This window comes from Pagrus pagrus (assembly GCF_965226575.1).
Source record: "Pagrus pagrus genome assembly, chromosome: 14".
NCBI lineage: Eukaryota > Metazoa > Chordata > Actinopteri > Spariformes > Sparidae > Pagrus > Pagrus pagrus.
The window spans coordinates 23,726,727-23,747,899 of record NC_140198.1 but is presented as its reverse complement, the minus strand read 5'-3'; the positions used below and the strand labels follow the sequence as shown (position 1 = coordinate 23,747,899).

At 42.5% G+C, this 21,173-nt stretch overlaps 1 protein-coding gene across 2 annotated transcripts in view; it reads left to right on the top strand.

Annotated features, from left to right (window-relative positions):
* The window catches only part of zzef1 (zinc finger, ZZ-type with EF hand domain 1), a 35,119-nt gene extending 31,667 nt beyond the window's left edge, over positions 1-3,452 (top strand). For both annotated transcript variants that reach the window (XM_084374148.1, XM_084374147.1), the window contains exon 54: positions 442-3,452. In XM_084374148.1, coding sequence (XP_084230274.1) covers positions 442-522 — 81 coding nt within the window. In that variant the 3' untranslated portion in view covers positions 523-3,452. The remainder of the gene's footprint in view (positions 1-441) is intronic.
* Positions 3,453-21,173: the final 17,721 nt, after the last annotated feature.

Sequence of the window (21,173 nt, the reverse complement as noted above, 5' to 3'; positions counted from 1 at the left end):
TGCACCGCATGCAGAGATTGGTTTAGTAAGGAAATGCAAAATATAATTAAATTAATTAAATGTCAATCTATCCCCGAATTCAACCATATTTACCATTTTTGTTTTTAATGATTAATGAACAGCAAAAAACAAAACAAAATTAAAGTCCAAGAAGTTTCCTCTGGTAACTGGACTGTTCTGGGAGAGGACAAAAGCACTTTAATCAGTTTAGCACTTTGGTTATTAAGTAAGGTGATTTAAACTGCACAGAAGTCCTTGCATCATCAGTTTAGTCACCCCCAATTCTCCCATTTATCACCACTAAACATGCAGTGCACAGCCCAGGTGAAAAACAAGGTTTCTCGCGTCTCATTCGCTCTTTTCACTCTGCTGATTTTCTCTTCCTGCAGCTATCCTTCTGTATTTCATTCACATCCTTTTTTTTTTTTTTTTATTGTGCAGGCTCTGAAGAACATCGCTGCCATCAGCCTGGCCATCAATTACCCCAATAAATCTACCAAGCTACTCAACATGTCCCCTTGAGAGAAAGGGAGGAGAACTACGTAAAGGGGGGGACACATCCTGACTCAGCTGGTTCACTTTGAATGAGGAGTGGAGAGGTGAGGGAGAGCCGGGACCCCCTCCACTCCGGTAACTCTGCAGTACTCTGGACACGAGCTGTGGAGGGCTACTCAAAGAGCACTTTCCACACTTACTCACAATCCTTTTTGCCTTAGGTGAATCCAGTATATCAGCATGTGCATTCACTCGAACAGGAACAATTGCGGGGGTCGTTTTTTTTTTGTTTTTGTTTTTTTTGGGTTTGTTTTTTTAAATAAAGTTTTTACTTGAAGATGCCGTGCTAAAGGACATGAAGTGTGCCAAATTCACGACTTTCAAGGGGAAGTATATTCCTTTTTGTCCTGCCTTTCTTCCTCCTAAACAGCAGCCACTCTGGGTTACATAGTTGATCATGGTGAAAACAGGTCACCTTGGCGACTCGCGTGTCTCGGTGGACATGTAGAGCATCCTAAAAATACTGTCCAGGACAGTGGAGTCTCATTAGTCACCATGGGGAGAAAGTACTGACCTACTAGCTCATTCCACTCCCTTCTTCCTTCCTTTTCTCCTCGTTTCATTTAATCCACACTTCCGTTCTTCCTACTCACCTTATCTCCTTCTTCCTATTTACTTACTTACCTTTTCAGACAAAAGAAGTACGTGGTATTTTTTAGGACTCTTTATTGAAGGGAAGGATCAGTATATCATCATAGATATCCTCAACATATATCTGATCTGCAGGTTGACACGATGACAAGTGCAACACACACTAAGACCCACTTCACAACTGATGACCGTACTGAACAGGGTGAAGACGATACTCACAATAGCCATAGTCTGCATAGGATGAGAATTAATATTACAGCTGAGGGAAAACTGTGATACTTTACTATTGCAATGCATTCCTCTTTGTTATTCTATCAATACGTTGAAGTGTTTTCACTCCATCACTAGTGAATGAATGAAAGACCATTATGATGTCAAATGATGTTCATGAAAATGAATTACAGCAAAAAAAGAAAAGAAAAAAAAAAAATCAGAGAAACAATGAATCTCTTAAAGGCCTTCAGTTTTAGCCACGATTTATTTATTAACTCTCATTATTTTTTAATGTTTAATTAAGTTCAACACTTCATGAGGGTCCTGATTCACTTGTCAAAGCAGTGAATCATAGGTGATGGTGTATCCCACTGTCGTGACCCCATACCTTGTGTACCATAACGAGTGCAAGAAATGCTGGTGTTGTAACATAAATATCTAAAACAGAGCAAAGCTGCTGTTTCCCACTGATACACAGATGGACTGTGAGTCCCTCACATCACTTATAAAGAATTAATTTACTGTCATTGTGATAAACATGATAAACATAAAGGGGACTGTAAAATAGACACATTATCCCACTTATTCACTAGTACCACAAGGAATGGATTCTTTAATACTGAATTACCTCATCTTTTGTAATTACACAGATCATTGATGTGACACTTAGTTGTTTCATGTGACTTTTAATCACATCACGCTAACCCCACATTTTATTAAAGGGACAGTTCACTCTAAAAACAAAAATATATATATGAAAATACACATTTTTCCTCTTATCTGTAGTGTTTTGGTGGGAGTTGCAGAGTTTTGGAGATGTCAGCTGAAGAGGAAAGCCAAAGCGCCAAAAAAAAAACCATTTGAAAAACAATTTGAAACCTTGTTACTCAAGATAATCCTCAGACCTTATTATGAGCTGTTTTGCAAAGGAACTATTTTCTTTCTTCGCTGAGCTGTAACTGTAGCTTAACTACCTTAGTAAGCTAGCATGTAGATGCATGCTTCCTTCTGAGACAAAAAGAAAATATTTCCTACACAAAACTGCTCACAACATGGTCTGTGGATTTTTCAATTTTTCCCCTCACTTTGAGGACCACATGCCGAGTGCCATCTACTTCCATTATATGCAACAGAAGGCAGATATCTCCAAAACTTGGCAGTTCACACCGAAACGATCTAAATGGATAAAAAACACTTCAGGTAAGAGGAAAAATAAGTGTTTTTGTTAGGGGGAGTGAACTGTCCCTTTAAAGCCACATCCAGAGTTCAGTCATGTCAGAGAAGGCGTCGAGTTTTGTGTGTTGACAAATCTAAACATGAGTTTCAAAGAGAGCGAGTAGATGGGGGTTGGTTTCCAATCATTACTGTGTTCATTTCAGATGAAGAAGAAGCTTTTAGTTGGAGGAAGTCATGGTGGTTTATACCAAAGAAACCAATCATTGTGAGCCATGAAACATCTCTGAAAGAGCTCCAGGTAGAGTTCCTTCTCTGTTAATCACATATCAGATAGATGCCCTGTGAGAAGCTGGAGCAGAGGAAACCTTTAGACATTGTTCAGTTTTTTGTTTTAGTTTTATTTTTACTTTTTATTTTCAATGCGGTCCCTACGAGGACTGCGGACTAGCTCGGTGGTTTTGTTTACACAAACATCAGCTGCAGTGAGGAGAGGGGAAGAGATACACGGCCTCAGTTTGGCTTCTACGACGCCTCACCTATCTACGACGTGCCTATGGTTAAAAATGAAGCAATCATAATTTAACTCATGTTAGCCGAATAGTTATTAATTATATTTTAAAAGAGAAATATATTGTTTAATTTGAAGTTTTTTGTAACTTTTTACTTTTAATGTTGGTTTCTTTTGCGAGGATGCTTGATATTTGAGGCTGACTAATTTGAATGTACATATATCTGTGAATATTAATTGCACAGGAGAAAGACTTTGATATCAACCCCTTACAAATATAAACTTTATCGGGCACTAACAGATGGACACTTTGATTCTGATTTTGTATGCATGGCACATTGAAGGTAAAAGAAAATACTGCTTGGGTTGAAATGTGATCCATTTCTAATAAAAATAGAAATGACTTAAATACGAGCCCTCCTGTCATCTTTCTTTATGTGTGGGCTCAACGGAGAATTTCTGTGCAGCAACAAACAATATATTGATCACTTAGTCGGCATCGATTACAGCCCACGCACTCGCTCCCAGCAGATACTGTACTCAGTGATCCAACACCATCAATAGTTCTCCTTCACACTGCTTCTATTCCTTTCACCTCCAAGAAAACAAGTACATCTCTTACTCTTTATTACACTCCCTTCTGCAATCTAAAGTCCATTTTTTCTGCTATTTGTCCAAGCAGAACATTGGTATTCCTTCTGTTTATTAGTTTCTTCTTACACACTTGGTTTTACCTCAAAGCCCCCCCTCCCGGTCTGCCTTTTTGCTTCCTCTATCTGTGATCTGGAGACTCAGGGACAGTGCTGATGATGGGAGTGATGATCACTGGGGCGATAATGACATCAAATGGAGGAAATATTCAATAAGGCACCAGATGATTCAGTGCCCCTCTGCGCCACCAAAGCCCCCACACCGGAGTGACTCAGCCTTCCTACCCCCCCTCCTGCTCCTCTCTCCCCCTGCTCTGTCTCCAGCTTCTTTTTCAGCCAGGATCCCACAAGAGCTCTAATATACGCACAGTGAGAAGAAGCAGAAGGCAGAGAGAAAACAGAAAGGCCTACAGTAACTGTAATGTCATGATATGGGGATGCCCATGTGAACGTGGGAGATGCTTTGTTGAGATTAAAAATTCATGATTTTGGCCACGTAGCATCTTTCCCATTACAATAAAGTAGTTCCAGCAGAGACAAATGCTAATGAAAAGGTGGTGTTGTCATCACCTTCCCATCTTTCAGCCAATTTTTTAATGAATTTGCCTGTTAATCTACAATGCTACCACATTTAGCCAGTTAGCTAGAGCGGCAATGTCAAAGTCATTCATGAATCAACTACCTTAGCTGCTGCAGTAAACACACACAGGTAAGAACGGGCCAGAATTTAAAGTTAGCTCCAAAACTACAGGGGACAGCATAACCGCCTACTACTGCTCACTATGCTGGAGAAAGCCGGGAAAGCACTGGTGTGACTGATAATGTTCACCATGGCTCCATGCTGTCAAGTGCCCCAGAAAGCCATGTCAGTGAGCGACCATGCAGAATACTAGAGCCCTGAAAACACTTCTCCTAAATAGGATGCAGCCATCATTAATGTTATAATTCCAGCGATGCTTTTGGTGGACACAGCCTCTGAGACTGACAGAGGCCAGTTTGAAGACCGGGGATACAATACAGAGGTGATTTACAACTGCTCCGACCAGGACTATGACCCTGGGGACAAGAAAACACAGCAGCGGCAGAAGACAGACAGTTGGCATCAGCTGTGGGTGAAAACGGCATGTAGAGTGGGAATAATTTCACATTTTTGTCAGTGAATTTAGGATTTTAACCAAACAAGATTTTGGAAAGAATAAAGACTGCGTTGGTGAGTTTTATTTCTGTCAAGTTTGAATGAAGTGTTTAACAGTGGGTTAACAAGGCATTAAAGACAGAAACTACCGAGGCTATCGGAACATCACCTCTTGCTGACCCAAAGGGGGTCATCCCACAGCCCTATGTTCCCACATTTCTAAGAATTTTGGGTCAGGGAAGGGGAAGAGGTTAGGATTAGAGAAAGGGAAGTGGTTAGGGTTAGGGAAGGGGAAGTGGTTAGGGTAAGGGTTAGAGGAGGGGAAGGGATTAGGTTTAGAGAAGGGGAAGTGGTTAGGGTAAGGGTTAGAGGAGGGGAAGGGGTTAGGTTTAGAGAAGGGGAAGTGGGAACATAGGCACACTCCCACACAAAGTGGTATTATGAGACAGGACGAGCCGGGGCTAGCTGGTTAGCATGCTAACTTCAGTGTACATCTCAGCAACACTTTGACTTAAAGTCAACACTGTTGTTTCTTCACACACTGTTGATAATGTTAGGTCATTTTTTTTTTAAAAGGTGTAAACTAAAATTCTGACATTATGTATTGCTCTTTTAACAAGGTTGTAATTCTTCCTACAGTACCTGGTTGTCTCAGGTGGGATTGTGAGCTTGGTTTGTCATTAAGCATCAATGTGAAGAGACGCTGTTAACAACAGCAGCTTAATTCAGAGTCACGCGTCCACATTTTGCTTCCACAGAGAAGACTCAGGCCTGTAAAGAGCAAAAATCAAGACAGTCTTTCTGTGGTAGCTTCAGCTAACAGGCGCTAGCTGACACTAGCACTTCACAGAGAGTCTGATTCATGGGCCCATATGCACTGAGCATGACAGCAACATTATGTCTCAGCCCTCATTTGCCTTTCATGATCGTCTCCTTCAGCTGTTTGCGCGTATGAATCACGAACCACCGTGAGCATCAAATGAATCAGATTCTGAAATGTTTTTCTAAAATGGTGCTTTTAGCAGAAACACAGCACCCTCCTGTCCATTTCCCTCCATTATATTTTCCTGTGAGACCACTCAGATGAATTAGGAAAGTGCAGTGTGACACTAATTATTAAGGTCATCTGAGGGACATGTTGCCCATTTGAATCATCTGCATCCTTTATCCATCCCCTGCTGTGGAGCGCCCCTCCTTCCTCCCGTCGAGGGATCTCTGCTGTCACCAGACATATGCTAAGTGTGTCATGTGCGTCATTTCGGAGGCACGCAATCAAATGCCTCCTCATCTGCGGTCACTTGTTTTGATTGCAAATTGTGTCTGTCGTGATGCAGCCACCAGTGAAGAGACTCATGGCTAAAGCTCCACTCGGCTGGCAGTGCACTCTGTTTTCTGGGAGTTTATCTCTTTTTAACATTATTTTGTAATAATGATTGTTTTGTCTGTGCTTGTCTGTGTTTGCCCCTACTGTCTCTTTCACATTTTTCTAATAATGCGAGCATTACAACTGGTCAGGCATGAAAAATACCACGCCCATTAAAAGTATTCGTCTCCTCTTGGAAGCTTCCGTGTTTTATCACGTTACAACTAAGTACAACAAAAGAGTCAAAGTAGATTTAATCTGCCTTTTTTTACACTGATCACCAGAAAATGGCCCTTTAATGCCAAAGTGAAAACAGATCTGTACAAAGAGATAAATTAATTACAAAATAAAAAAAAAATACTCATATAAAATATTTGTTTGCATAAGTGAGTACAACAAGTGCTGCTTTTTGCTAGTTTCCCTTGGCTGTGACTAGCTACTGTAAGCTCATCAGCTCATTGCTCAGTTAGCCAGTGGCCCCGGAGTTTGCCTGGACCAAGACCTTGGATCACAGGGGGAGTCACCACGGGCGACGGGGCTCAGCTCAGCTGGATATGGTAGCCTTTGAGTGAACACGGCTGTACACTGAACTGAGACTGAAATCACCACCATCATTTTCTCTCAGGAAATAACTCATCCCAATAGGCTTTCGATGTGTCAGAGTGTTTGTGTTCACCGGTCATGTTCTCGGCCTGTGCCATCCCCTCCTCACGAGTAATTTCTCACCCTTCTCCTTTGACTCCATCTGAACCCACAACCCTGCTGATGAAACGGCTGCCGCGCTGGAGGAAACTCCACCTCCACCTTGTCATAATGAGACCTACTTCCTGTCACCCTCCTGGGACAGGGGGCCAGTGTGGGTCACCTCTCCTGAGGCTCGGGGATAATTGGGTAGTTCAAATAATCCAGTGAGAATAAGACACACCGAAGGCCTACAGCCATATTTAGCATCTCCGCACATGCTATTGTGTGATTGCACTGGGAGAGAGAAGCTTGCTGTTTTTGATCTAATTTCTCGCCTGTCTCCTATCTGGGTTAGAGGCAGGCTGTTATTGGAACGGCCACCTGTGGCACCAGGAGAAGGTGGACTATAATGGATAGCTGGGGGTTCCAACATGACAGCCGTGGTGCCAAGGCTGTTAACTAATCTGGATCATTAGGACGAGGGCTGTGCATGACTAAAAGGAGGTAGTGGCTCTAATGCGATGGAGATGAGAGGAGATGGACTGCCCTGCCATGTCCAAGGTCTGGACGCTAACAGCCAAATTAGCTTAAGGACAGACAGACTGACTGACTCTGGGTCAGGGCCAGCGTGTAAGAGACAGAAAAGTTCAGATTTTCAATAGTTTTGCCTCCTTATGATTTATAGCTTAACTCTTCACTATTTTGGAAAGCAGAGTACCTAAACAGACTTTAGTTGCTTCATCTTTACCCATTCATTCTGGTAAGCCAGCTGTCAGTCTGGCACTTACAGTATGTCATGGCATTTACTTTGAAATGGTTAAACAGTTAGATTTGGCTCTGATGTGTGAGATTTATTCCCCTCTTAATAAACACACATGAACATTACTCTCAGTTAAAGCAACACAAGTGAAAATAGTTGTAATGGCTGTTATGAATATGACTGGGAGCCAGTGATTGTGAAGCATGAATGAAACAGCTGATGGCTTTCATAGTCTTTCAATAAGCTTTCAAACAGGAAGTACCATTTATCGAGGCCGAGCTAATAACGGTCTCTCAGTCACCAGGGAGGGAGCTGGTTAGATGATTAAGTACATGTACTGACGTCTTGCAACAAATAGTGCACAGATAACCTGCATGGTTGTGGTCAGAATGACAAAGGAAAACTGTCAACATACACTTTGTGTTTGTGGGCCTGGAGTTCTCCTCTGAATAAGCTGTCTTGTAGGTGTGGCTGTCACAGGTAAACATGACGAGGCCTTTCAAGAGTCTGGAATCCTTCTGGCATTTCATCGCCGGAGGAGGAATTTGATTGCTGATACCTCTGCAGGGCATCTGGTGTGAGTGAGAGGTTCAAACACACACACACACACACACACACACGCACGCACACGCACACACACACACACACACACACACACACACACACAAGCACAAGCTGTGAGTTCAGTTCTTAAAATGTCTGCTGTTGCTTGTTCTTTTTCTGTTTATGTACCAAGAATCTTATATTCATTATGTCGGTTGCAGGTTGTAACCAACTTAACACCCCTCCTCTTACTCTCCCCTACCATGGCCACTAAAAACATGACAAATGTTAAAGGCTCTCTCTAGCGTGAGTGTTTGGTTTGTCCATTCTGGGCCACTGTAGAAACAAGGTGGCGCAGCATGGTGGCTCGATGGAGGTGGAGACTCATTCTAGGTTAACAAAAACGCTCTGATTCTTAGTTTCAGGTTATATATATATATATATATATTCAGGTTTATTCAATTTCTGTCCCTAAATCCTCTCATATCCTACACACCAGCAAAAAGTAATTGAAACAATTTTAACTCTAAATTTTAAAACCTTTTCGGAGAGAATTGCTTTTTTTTTGCATAGCTTAGCACAAAGACTGGAAACAGAGGGGAACAGCTAGCAGGACCCTGTCCAAAGATGGGAAAAAAAATCCACCAACCAGCACTTACAAAGCTCACTAATGAAGACATATCTTGTTATAAATCTGTACACAAACCAAAATGAAAATTTTTTTTTAACGTGGTTTAGTGCCAGACTGTTCTTGGCAGGGAGCAGCGACTTCCTGGGAAGCTTGTCGTCACCGTGAGATTCTCAGGCAACCAGAAGAGACTCCAGGAAGTTATTGCACCAAGCCCACAGATGTATTAAGTGACTTTCTTATTTTACACCCACAGCCCAGCCAGAATTAGTTTTGCACGTTGCCTACAGTACAATTAAATGCACAGTATGTAATTTCTGCCACTAGGGGACTCTCAATCAAAACAAAACAGAAGACGTGAGTAGTGTGGGACTGTGGGAGTTGTTTTCTTCATTTTTAAGCGACCACAGCTGCCAATGAAAGTCTTTCAGACGTGACTCGACGACTTCCTCACCTTTAACAAAAGGAGGAATTTCTCTGGGTGTGAGCATTACTGGAAACATTAGGATAATGTCCGTACACGACTTACCAAAACATATTACAGAGGTGTTTTATTGCAGAAATGTTACATAAATATCTTTAAACAAACAAGATATATCATGTTACCTGACGACCTCTAGGGATGCTGGTAGGTTTTGTTACCTTTGGACGCAGTTTCCAGTGTTTGTGCTAATCTCCTGGTTGAAGCCTGGACATGTTTGTGCTATCAATCTTCTCATCTAACTCTCAGCAAGACAGAACATTTGCATAGTTTCCACGTTTTTTTCCTATTCTTTTCCCATTTCAAGAGATAAGTGTGTTCTTTATTCACATTTTTCACAGTCCAGCCAAATGTTATTTAACCAGCTTCACTCCTACAGCATGTTGATTCTTTCTCCAGCTACAGCATAAACACGGCTCCAGAAGAAATCGGTGACTCTTAAAACCTCAAGTGGGCCGTCACTGGCTTCGCCTTTTGTTTTCCAAACAAATGTCAGTTTGTGTATTATGCTTCCTCCTTTCTGGTGGAAAAACATCTCAAGGCTTGTAACGAGCGTAGCAGAGATCAAGTGAGAGATATCCTCGGGATACGGTGCCATCAGACGCACAGCCTCTCCCAGCTCCTCTCTTCACTGCTCATCTGTGACACAGGAGGCCGGCTTGTTATGATGCCATATCTTGTAGGAGGCTGTCAGGTGCTGAGAGACAGCTGAAAGTTGGTAGAGAATCATAAACCCTCCATTAATCCCTGTTGTGTGACTCGGCGCTGCAGAACCGCCTGCCCACGCCAGGTGAACCTACCCACCTGCAAGCCTGGAGGACAGCACTGTCTCTCCATCATCTCCACTCCTCTGTTCTCTCTTCATGCTGCGCCCTCCTCTCCTCTTCTTTCATCCCTTGTTTGTTTTCTGTCGTTCTCAGCGGCTCTTCTGCGACAAACAAGTCCGACTACAAACATGAAGGTGTTATACAGTAAGTCCTGAGAAAACAGTCAACTCATTGATCCTGTAACATCACTGCTATGATCCTATTACTTAGCTTCTTAACATTATCAGGTTAAATACATTCTTAAAGGTGCACTGATTGATTGTTTTCTGCCTAAACAAGCTAAATAAACCAACTATTCCCGTTATCATGACTGATAAACTGAATAAATAAACTGACATTAAAGGACAGCACAATTTCATACTGTTTTACTTTGTTTATATGTGGCGGACCCTGCCACCTTTCTTGCTTCAAACAGTGTTCTGGGACCTTATTTTCCTCTGAGAACAGCTCGCTTATTAATTTATGGAAAATATAAATATTTGTTTGTATTATTACCTCATTAATATTGCAAATATTAAAATTCTGAGTTTCTTCTCCAAACCTACATAGCGCCCCTTTAACTGGTAAGAAATGGGGATTGCATCTGTGACATTACACATACTAACAGAGATGGAAAGTAACTAAGTATGTCTACTGTAGTACTGTACTTCAGTACTTAAGTCAGGAGCTTATTTTTTTCTGTTTTGTGCTTTTTTTGACTTATTCCAGCGGAATATTGTACATTTTACTCCACTGCATTTATCTGACAGTCTGTGAAAAGGTCTCCCTCCTTTCAAGTCATTTTAGACTAGAATTGATTCCTTCAAATTTTATTTTTCAACCTGTTTTCAGTGAAAATCAACTTTTTTTTAGACTTTCTAGAATAAGCTTTTCTAGTGCCGAGCTGCCTTGTTCTGTCTGTTACTGCAAAAGAGGGTTTTTAGGACTCAACTACAGACAGAATTTCTTTATTGAATCAAGGTTTTTGCAGATTAAACACTGCAGCTGCACATTAATGGTGCTATATTTTAGTGCGTTAGATTGTCTTTAATGACTATCGGGCAGGTGTAGGTGCTTTTTAATATTGTTAAAATATCAAAACGCTCAATTCAAGAAGAAATGCACACACCCTGTAGTCAGAAACTGTGCCTTTAAATGAGTGTCAGGACTTCTGTAACATTGTGATGTCACTGAGCCACGCCACGCCCCCAGCACAGGCTTGGTCGAAAAAACACTGACAGAGCTGATGTATAAAAATGGTGGGTGGTGCTTGCTCAGGCCTGTGAGAGCTGACCAATCAGAGCAGACTAGGCTTTTCTGCAGGGAGGACCTTCAAGAGGAGCTTAAAAAGAATGTTCAGACAGAGGGTGAATAGAGGTGCTGCAGCGATGGACATGTGAGGAACATAATGTCTTTTTGAACATTAAAGCTTGTTAAAATGAAAAATCTAGGAGAGCATCAACCTGAAAATGAGCATAAGATGGAGCCTTTATTATTATCATCTGCAGTCGTAGTGAATCGTTACATTTCATACTTTAAGTACAGTTTGCTAATAAAACTCCTGTACTGTGACTGCTGGTCTTTTCCTCGTTAAAAAATATTTTGTCTTTGTTTTACTACTCAAATAACGGAATACTTTCTCCTCCACTGCTTATACGGCAACTTTTACAGTGTGTTCACACAGACGCTGCACACATGCACACTGTCAATCCAAAACAGATGCTTTTGGGAAAATATTGGGTGTTCTGTTAGAGATTTGCGTCCTGTGGGGATAAAGCTTGTTCAACTGAGCCCAGGGGGAAAGGCAGGGTAGACCTTACCCCACAACACACTCTGGGGTTTATTAAGATGATAGATATGACAGAGAGACAGGGAGAGGAAGGGATGGTGGGTAATAAGAAACAGAGAAGACATCATGCAGTAGAGGAACCCTCTGCTCTGTAAGGTCACAGCTGTTACTGCATTGGGATTCAGACCCACACATGTGCACATGTATGTATAACACACTGAGCTGATTCCTCTTTCTAGGGGGGACACAATGATGTAAAAGCCTCTCATGGTGATGGGAGCAGCAGAACTCGGATATATGGCCCGAGCCATGTGATTATCATTGCACAGTAGATAAGTGCAAGCCCTGATTAGACGTTAATAAGCTGTGCACAACATCATGACCTTGCCTTGGTCTCTTAAGTGTAGGTTTCATAGAAATGCCCCACATGTGCACAAGTCAGAGCCCATGCCAGAGTGAGAAGTGTGTCACTCACTGCCTGCATCGACTTATTTTAGCTGCTCGTGGTCTAAATGGAAAGGTCAGACACGTGTGCAGGTTTATACAGACGGAACCTACAGTCTGTGTACATACATGTATCAGACTTGTACTCTGATATGGAGCTTAAACCCATGGATCCTGACAAAATGTACCAGCGTGCTGCAACTCGTGCCTCACTTGTTCCACATCCACTCACCCCGGATTCAGGTCACACGCTGATGCACAGCAATGTGCTGCAGCAGTCTACTTGTAACTCTATCATTAACTCGCAGCCCTGCTGCACAATGTGATCTTCTTAAGTGTTCACTGTACTAGAACTCACTCGGGTCCCATGTGGACGCTCCAGTGGAGTCATGGCTGCGAAAGATGATATTTTAATTCGCTCATTTTTATAGCGCTCTCCTGGCTTGGTATCCTTTCTCTCCAAATGACCTTGACAGACAAAGAAGCCTCAGCATACATGAATAGGAGCTGGTTAATAGTTAATGGCCATCTCCATTATTACTTTAACTTGGAGCAGCAGAGCAGATATGCCAGCGTGTTTATTTCTGCTTGGTTATGTGCCTGTGAAAAAAAAAACATGGTTTGCTTTTTTGCTAGTGTAACCCTGTTTAAAAATCCTTACTCATAAAATAAATAATGAATAATTTATGGTTTAAAAAAGTTCATATTTGTTTGAAAATGTTATTAAAAGTGTATTAAAAATGTAAAAGGAATATTTCATGAAGGTTAAAATAGTGTGATAAGAGTAAGGTGTAAGAGATGAGATTAAAATGACACAAATGTACATGGTTAAATATTTTATTTTATTTTGAAGGAACTCATAGGGAGAGAGGAAGTACTGATTGAGAAGAAGTGTGATCCTGGTCATTGATTGGTTAAGGTGTGATTGACAGGTGTAGACTGGAAGTGAGTGAAGGTGAGAGGTGTGTGTTTTTGGGAAAAAACTTGACGGAGAAAAAGAGAGAGACGTGACGAAACACAAGAGACGCATGGCCGCGAGTGTAAAGTTCTACAGAGACAATAATTAAGTGTGTAGTTTCAGTGTTCAAGCGACTGTCTGCTCGACACTCAGAACTTGGACATTGGAGCTGCTGCTGTTCGGTGTACAGTTTGAGGAGTTTCAGCTCGGAGCTCCTGGCGAAGCTGCACTGTATTTTAGCTTAGCCTAGCTACTAAGCTAACTCGGAGTGTGTGTTAGCATTCGCTATCAAAGTGAACGGACTTAGCCGTGGGGAGCTAAACCAGCTACTGACATTGGCTGTGCCTTGTGGTCTCAACGCGGGAGCATAAGGATTCGGCTCGGCCGCTGCCAGTGTGTGTGACTCGTCGTCGTCGTCGTCTTCGTTGGTGGACATCGTCCCGGGCTGCGAGGGAGAACCCATTGCCTGTTCACCTGCCTGTTTTCAGTCTACCTGCAGTGTCGCCTTCAGGACTTGGACCTGGTAAAGGTTGTTCTTTGGATTGGAGGTAACATTTTCCTTTATTGTTCCTGGATCATTGGGATTAAAGTTGGATTTTCCTCGCACTCAAAAGTCACCATATCAGGCCTGCAACGGGGTTATTTTGTTTGCCGGCTGTGTGTATGTGTGTGTGAGTGTGGGCCCACTGCTTTGTGTTTGAGAGTATTATTGCGACTTAAAGGAGTATCTTGAAACTTAAAGGAGTGTTCCATATATTTTTGGGGAAGTTAAAAGTGTTCTATTTAACTAGAACGGTAGTTTTGGTAATTTTGGTTAATTTTATACCTGACAGTGAATCAGATCTTTCATGATCTAGTCTAAGTGTTGTGATAACAAAAAGAGACAACAGAGAATTTACTTTTAAACATATTTTCACTTAAAATGTATTTGTGTTTTGTTTGAATGCATTTACTTGAAGTAAATCATTGATTTGTTATTTTCTCTAAAATAGAGTCTTGTGATATTTCTTTGCCAGAGTTAAAAGAGAGCATAGTTATTGCCTATTAGATGAGTGAGCATTGAAATCCAAATTGCTTGTGAACAGTTACTTAAAAAATAGGGTTAAAAATATAATAGATGAACCCAGAAGCCTGCCCTTAGTAAAAGGTCTATTGAGGGGAGTGCTACATAAAATGGAGGCACCGCTGGGATAGAATAAATTAGGTTTGGATTTCTAACATAATTGAAACAAAACAATATACAGTCAGTGTAGCAGCTTAATTAAGTTCATCAAAGGTTGTCACAATGTACAGGAACAAGCTGAAGAACTGGTGTCGAGGTGAGAACTTGGAAGAGAGCCAAGCCTTGCTGACCATTGTCCCTGAGAAGACAGAAGTAACAGAAATTGAAGAGACATTACAAACTGTAAAATGTTTGGGACGCGTACGAGTGAGAGGAAGAATGCTAAGTGAAACTGGAAAGGAAGTACTAGTGCTTTGTGAGTGCAGAGAAAAATTAACCAATGCAAACGTCCCATCTGAAGTGTTGAGCTTGGATGAGAAAACAGAATGGCCAATTTTCACTGTTGCTGAAAGTGAATGTTCTGATGGAGATTTTAACCTTAAACTTAATGCCCTGCTACAAGCAGAAGGAAAGTCTATGGAAGATGTGCAGGCTTTACTGACTCCACAGCCCGTCTCACCTACTGAAGCCATTCTTCGTGCTGTCGGTGACCTGTTCGATAAATCAGCTAAGCCATCGGTGGAAAGTGGAGGATACCGCCGCCTGCGGATCTTCTCAGGTATTGTACCTACTCCGGCTGGAGAGGAACAATTCGACCACTGGTTGGAGCAAGCTTACCTGATGGTAGAAGAGAGCGAGGGTTCTGCCAAGGATAAGAGGAGGAGGATAATGGAAAGTTTAAAGGGGCCAGCCTTAGAGGTGATAAAAGCAGTGCGCCTGTCCGATCCTGATGTTCTCCCCGACAAGTGCTTAGAGGCCCTTGAAAATGCCTTTGGACTAGCAGAGTCAGGAGATGACCTGTATTTTGCATTCAGAATGCAGCAGCAACAAGCTGGTGAGAAATTATCTGACTTCTTAAGGAGATTGGAGCGTTGCCTGTCCAAAGTGATACAAAGAGGTGGTCTCCCTCCCAGTGCCATGGATGGTGCACGGCTCGAGCAGCTTCTTAGAGGTGCAGTTAATGCTGACTTGATGTTAATTCAGCTCCGACTGAGAGAGAGGAGGGCGAACCCCCCAACCTTCCTCGAGCTTCTGAAAGAAATTCGAACAGAAGAAGAATATGAAGCTTCCAGAGCAAAGCTAAACCACTCAGTGTATACAGTTCATACTAAACTTCAAGAAGAAAGCAAACACTCAGAGATACAGAGTTTGAGAGCTGAAATTAAAGAAGTGAAATCAATGTTTGCAGCACTCTCTACACAAGACAAAGTCACTACCAAATGACATCCTGATGGTTGAAGCCTCCAGTACAGCTACTCTCCCATCAGGTATCTTGCTGCAACCTATGGTGATACCAAGTAATGCTGTGGACATTAATCGACTAACCGTTCTGGTTCAAAATGAGTCGCAGAAGGAAGTGACAATTCCAGTAGGCGCTGTCTTGGGTCATCTGTGTGTCACTGATGTAGTTACTACAATGTCAAAACAAGAGTCAGCAGCTGAGGAATTTGATGCCAGTATGATCAACTTTGGTGAATCGCCTGTCCCAGAAGGATGGAAAGCAAGGCTCCGACAAAAGCTGTTGGAGAGAGCCGATGTATTCTCCCTTCATGAGCTGGATGTGGGACTCGCCAAAGAAGTGGAGCATACAATCCGCCTGTCTGACTCACGACCCTTCCGCGAACGCTCCAGGCGCATTGCTCCAGCGGATATCGACGATGTGCGGCGTCACATCCAGAAGCTATTAGCAGCAGACATCATCAAAGAGTCCAGAAGTCCATACGCATCGCCCATAGTTGTTGTTAGAAAAAAGAATGGGGATGTAAGGATGTGCATCGACTACCGTACGCTCAATAGCCGTACTGTTCCAGATCAATACACCACACCACGTATTGATGAGGCTCTTGACTGTCTCTCAGGTAGCCAATGGTTTTCCGTCCTGGACTTGAGGAGCGGCTATTATCAGATAGCCATGAAAGAAGAGGACAAGGAAAAGACTGCTTTCATTTGCCCTCTAGGGTTTTATCAGTTTGAAAGGATGCCGCAGGGCATAACAGGAGCGCCCGCGACTTTTCAGAGGCTTATGGAGAAAGCCGTAGGTGATATGAACATGCTCCAAGTATTAGTCTACCTTGATGACTTGATTATTTTTGGAAAGACCCTGGCAGAACACGAGGAGAGACTCGTGAAAGTTCTCGACAGACTCAGAGACGTAGGGCTCAAGATTTCGCTTGACAAATGTCAGTTTTGTCAAACGAAGGTCAAGTATGTGGGTCATATAGTGACTGCTGAGGGCGTTGCCGCTGACCCTACAAAAGTTGAAGCTGTGACCACTTGGCCCAAGCCTTCCAACCTCAAGACCCTACGTTCCTTTCTGGGTTTTTGTGGGTATTACCGACGATTCATCCACAACTACTCCTCCATCGTCCGCCCCTTGACCGACCTCACTAAAGGTTATGGCCCTACCCAGCGTGGGAAAAAGCCCACAAAAAGGGAAAATGTCTATCTGGATGAGAGAGAACCATTTGGAGAAAGGTGGGATGAGTCATGCACTGAAGCCTTTGAGAAAATAAAAGACTGTCTGACAAACGCTCCAGTTTTAGCCTTTGCTGATCCTGGCAAACCATATACACTGCATGTGGATGCTAGCCTTTCGGGGCTTGGAGCTGTTTTATATCAGGAACACCCAGAGGGGCTGAGGCCAGTCGCATTCGCGAGCAGAAAACTGAGCTCTTCAGAAAAAAATTATGCCATCCACCAGTTAGAGTTCCTGTCGCTCAAATGGGCAGTTGTCGAAAAATTTCACGATTATCTTTATGGAGCCCGTTTTACGGTGCGTACTGACAACAACCCTCTAACTTATGTCCTTTCATCAGCGAAGCTCAACGCTACAGGGCATCGGTGGTTGTCAGATTTGTCGGTGTATGATTTTGACATCATCTATAGACCTGGGAAAAATAACATTGATGCTGATTTGTTGTCCCGCATGGAGCCAAGAGAAGAGGAAATGGAGTGGCAGAGCATTTCTCAGGCTGGAGTCAAGTCAATTTGCCAGCGAATCGGTGTTCTTGGCCCATCTGCAGACTCCCCTAGGTATGTTGAACAGCTTGGAGCTCCACCCGACTGCATTCCTGAGGTGTATGCGTTCCCCACACATCTTCAGCTGAACTCGCTGGAACAAATGTCCAGACAGGAGTTAATTGCAGCCCAAGTTCAAGATCCTCTCATAGAGTCTACAGTACAAGCTTTAAAGTGTGGAAAGTGGCCGGACAACCCTGAGTTGCTGCCTATGAAAAGGGAGATGGGGAAGCTGGTTATGACTCATGGATTACTCCATCGTGTGAGCACAAGTCATACAGGAGAAAAGATGCATCAGCTAGTGCTACCTGCTAAGTTCAAGGCTGTGGTACTAAAGTCAATGCATGATGACCTAGGCCATTTAGGAATCGAGAGAGTTACTGATATGATCAGGAGCCGTTTTTTCTGGCCAAAGATGTCAACTGATGTCGAGCAATATGTGAGAAACTGTGGAGAGTGCGTCCTCAGGAAAACTCCCTGTCACAGGGCTGCACCTTTACACCAAATTGTAAGTTCTGGACCTATGGACCTAGTCTGTATTGACTTCCTGTCAATGGAGCCTGACTCTAGAGGAGTGAGTAATGTGCTTGTTATAACTGACCATTTTACAAGATATGCCCAGGCTTTTCCCACGCAAAACCAAAAAGCCCTCACAGTTGCAAAGGTCTTGGTAGAAAAGTTTTTTGTGCATTATGGCTTGCCATCTAGGATACATTCTGATCAAGGCAGAGACTTTGAGTCTCGACTCATTAAAGAGCTGCTGAAGATACTGGGCATACACAAGTCACGGACCACTCCGTATCACCCACAGGGTGATCCCCAACCCGAACGCTTTAATCGAACTTTGTTGTCCATGTTGGCTACGCTCAATCAGGAAAAGAAACGACAATGGAGTCAACATGTGGTCCATCTGGTACATGCATATAACAGCACCAAGTCCGATGCCACGGGATATTCCCCATATTTTTTGATGTTCGGACGTGAGGCCAAACTCCCACTGGATGTATGTTTTGGGACATGTCCAAATGGAAAGGGTGACCAACCACACTCTTCATATGTCGCCAAACTGAAAGAGCACCTACAGAAAGCCTACAAAATGGCTACAGAGGCCTCTAACAAAAGGCACCAGCAAAACAAAAAAGCCTACGACAAGAGACTCCGTTTTCACAATCTAGGACCTGGTGACCGGGTATTGTTGAAAAACCTTGGATTAAAGGGCAAACACAAGCTGGAGAATCGCTGGTATGAGGTTCCTTATGTGGTGGTGGATAAGATGCCGAACTTGCCCGTTTACAGAGTAAAGCCAGTGGATGGGAGAGGAAAGTTCAAAACTTTGCACAGAGATAATCTCCTCCATATAGGAGATCTTGTGAGGATCCCGGTGTTGGACAACACAGAGGATGTGCCAAAGAGAGCAGCCACACGAAGTCGTGCCCTCGACAGACACAAAAGAAGCATTTCAGATCACACTATACCAAGGGAGCCTAATACATCAACAGACTCTTCTGATCTGGAGTGTGAATGGCCGACTAGACCCTACAGGAAGTTTGTGGAAAAGATTATTGAAAGGAGGGAAAGAGACAGTGCTGATGGATCAGAGCACTTGGAAGCCATCAATCCTTCAGATGGAAGTCACTCCGAGAGAGGCAACTCACCTGTAGATCATGGCCCAGATGTTGCTCTTGAGACTGAGTCTGAGCCAGAGCCCATCTCCAGTGAAGATGAACAACCTCAGTCAAGCTGTTCTAATGTACATGTGACACCAAAGTCAATTAGGCCAAAAAGATCATTAAAACCAGTTATGAGACTTACCTATGATGAGCCAGGAAAAGCAAAAGATCAGCCTATTACCATCGTACATAGAGGTGTAACTATAAAAATAGGTAAACATTAATACAGACCTATGTAAATGCATCCTTAACGCTTTTGAGTAGAAACAGTGAAGTTTCAATTCTACCAGTCTGATGAGGACATCAGATATTTAAAGGGGGAAGGGTGTAACCCTGTTTAAAAATCCTTACTCATAAAATAAATAATGAATAATTTATGGTTTAAAAAAGTTCATATTTGTTTGAAAATGTTATTAAAAGTGTATTAAAAATGTAAAAGGAATATTTCATGAAGGTTAAAATAGTGTGATAAGAGTAAGGTGTAAGAGATGAGATTAAAATGACACAAATGTACATGGTTAAATATTTTATTTTATTTTGAAGGAACTCATAGGGAGAGAGGAAGTACTGATTGAGAAGAAGTGTGATCCTGGTCATTGATTGGTTAAGGTGTGATTGACAGGTGTAGACTGGAAGTGAGTGAAGGTGAGAGGTGTGTGTTTTTGGGAAAAAACTTGACGGAGAAAAAGAGAGAGACGTGACGAAACACAAGAGACGCATGGCCGCGAGTGTAAAGTTCTACAGAGACAATAATTAAGTGTGTAGTTTCAGTGTTCAAGCGACTGTCTGCTCGACACTCAGAACTTGGACATTGGAGCTGCTGCTGTTCGGTGTACAGTTTGAGGAGTTTCAGCTCGGAGCTCCTGGCGAAGCTGCACTGTATTTTAGCTTAGCCTAGCTACTAAGCTAACTCGGAGTGTGTGTTAGCATTCGCTATCAAAGTGAACGGACTTAGCCGTGGGGAGCTAAACCAGCTACTGACATTGGCTGTGCCTTGTGGTCTCAACGCGGGAGCATAAGGATTCGGCTCGGCCGCTGCCAGTGTGTGTGACTCGTCGTCGTCGTCGTCTTCGTTGGTGGACATCGTCCCGGGCTGCGAGGGAGAACCCATTGCCTGTTCACCTGCCTGTTTTCAGTCTACCTGCAGTGTCGCCTTCAGGACTTGGACCTGGTAAAGGTTGTTCTTTGGATTGGAGGTAACATTTTCCTTTATTGTTCCTGGATCATTGGGATTAAAGTTGGATTTTCCTCGCACTCAAAAGTCACCATATCAGGCCTGCAACGGGGTTATTTTGTTTGCCGGCTGTGTGTATGTGTGTGTGAGTGTGGGCCCACTGCTTTGTGTTTGAGAGTATTATTGCGACTTAAAGGAGTATCTTGAAACTTAAAGGAGTGTTCCATATATTTTTGGGGAAGTTAAAAGTGTTCTATTTAACTAGAACGGTAGTTTTGGTAATTTTGGTTAATTTTATACCTGACAGTGAATCAGATCTTTCATGATCTAGTCTAAGTGTTGTGATAACAAAAAGAGACAACAGAGAATTTACTTTTAAACATATTTTCACTTAAAATGTATTTGTGTTTTGTTTGAATGCATTTACTTGAAGTAAATCATTGATTTGTTATTTTCTCTAAAATAGAGTCTTGTGATATTTCTTTGCCAGAGTTAAAAGAGAGCATAGTTATTGCCTATTAGATGAGTGAGCATTGAAATCCAAATTGCTTGTGAACAGTTACTTAAAAAATAGGGTTAAAAATATAATAGATGAACCCAGAAGCCTGCCCTTAGTAAAAGGTCTATTGAGGGGAGTGCTACACTAGGAAGGAAACCTTTTTGGTTGCAGATGACAACAGGAAAAGGTTGAAAATTAATGTTACTTTAATAGCTGGAAATTATTGGAAATTACATTTTTAGAGGGAATGACTCTGGAAAACAAATCATTAAAAAGCTGAGAGGAAAACTAATGCTTTCCTTGGGA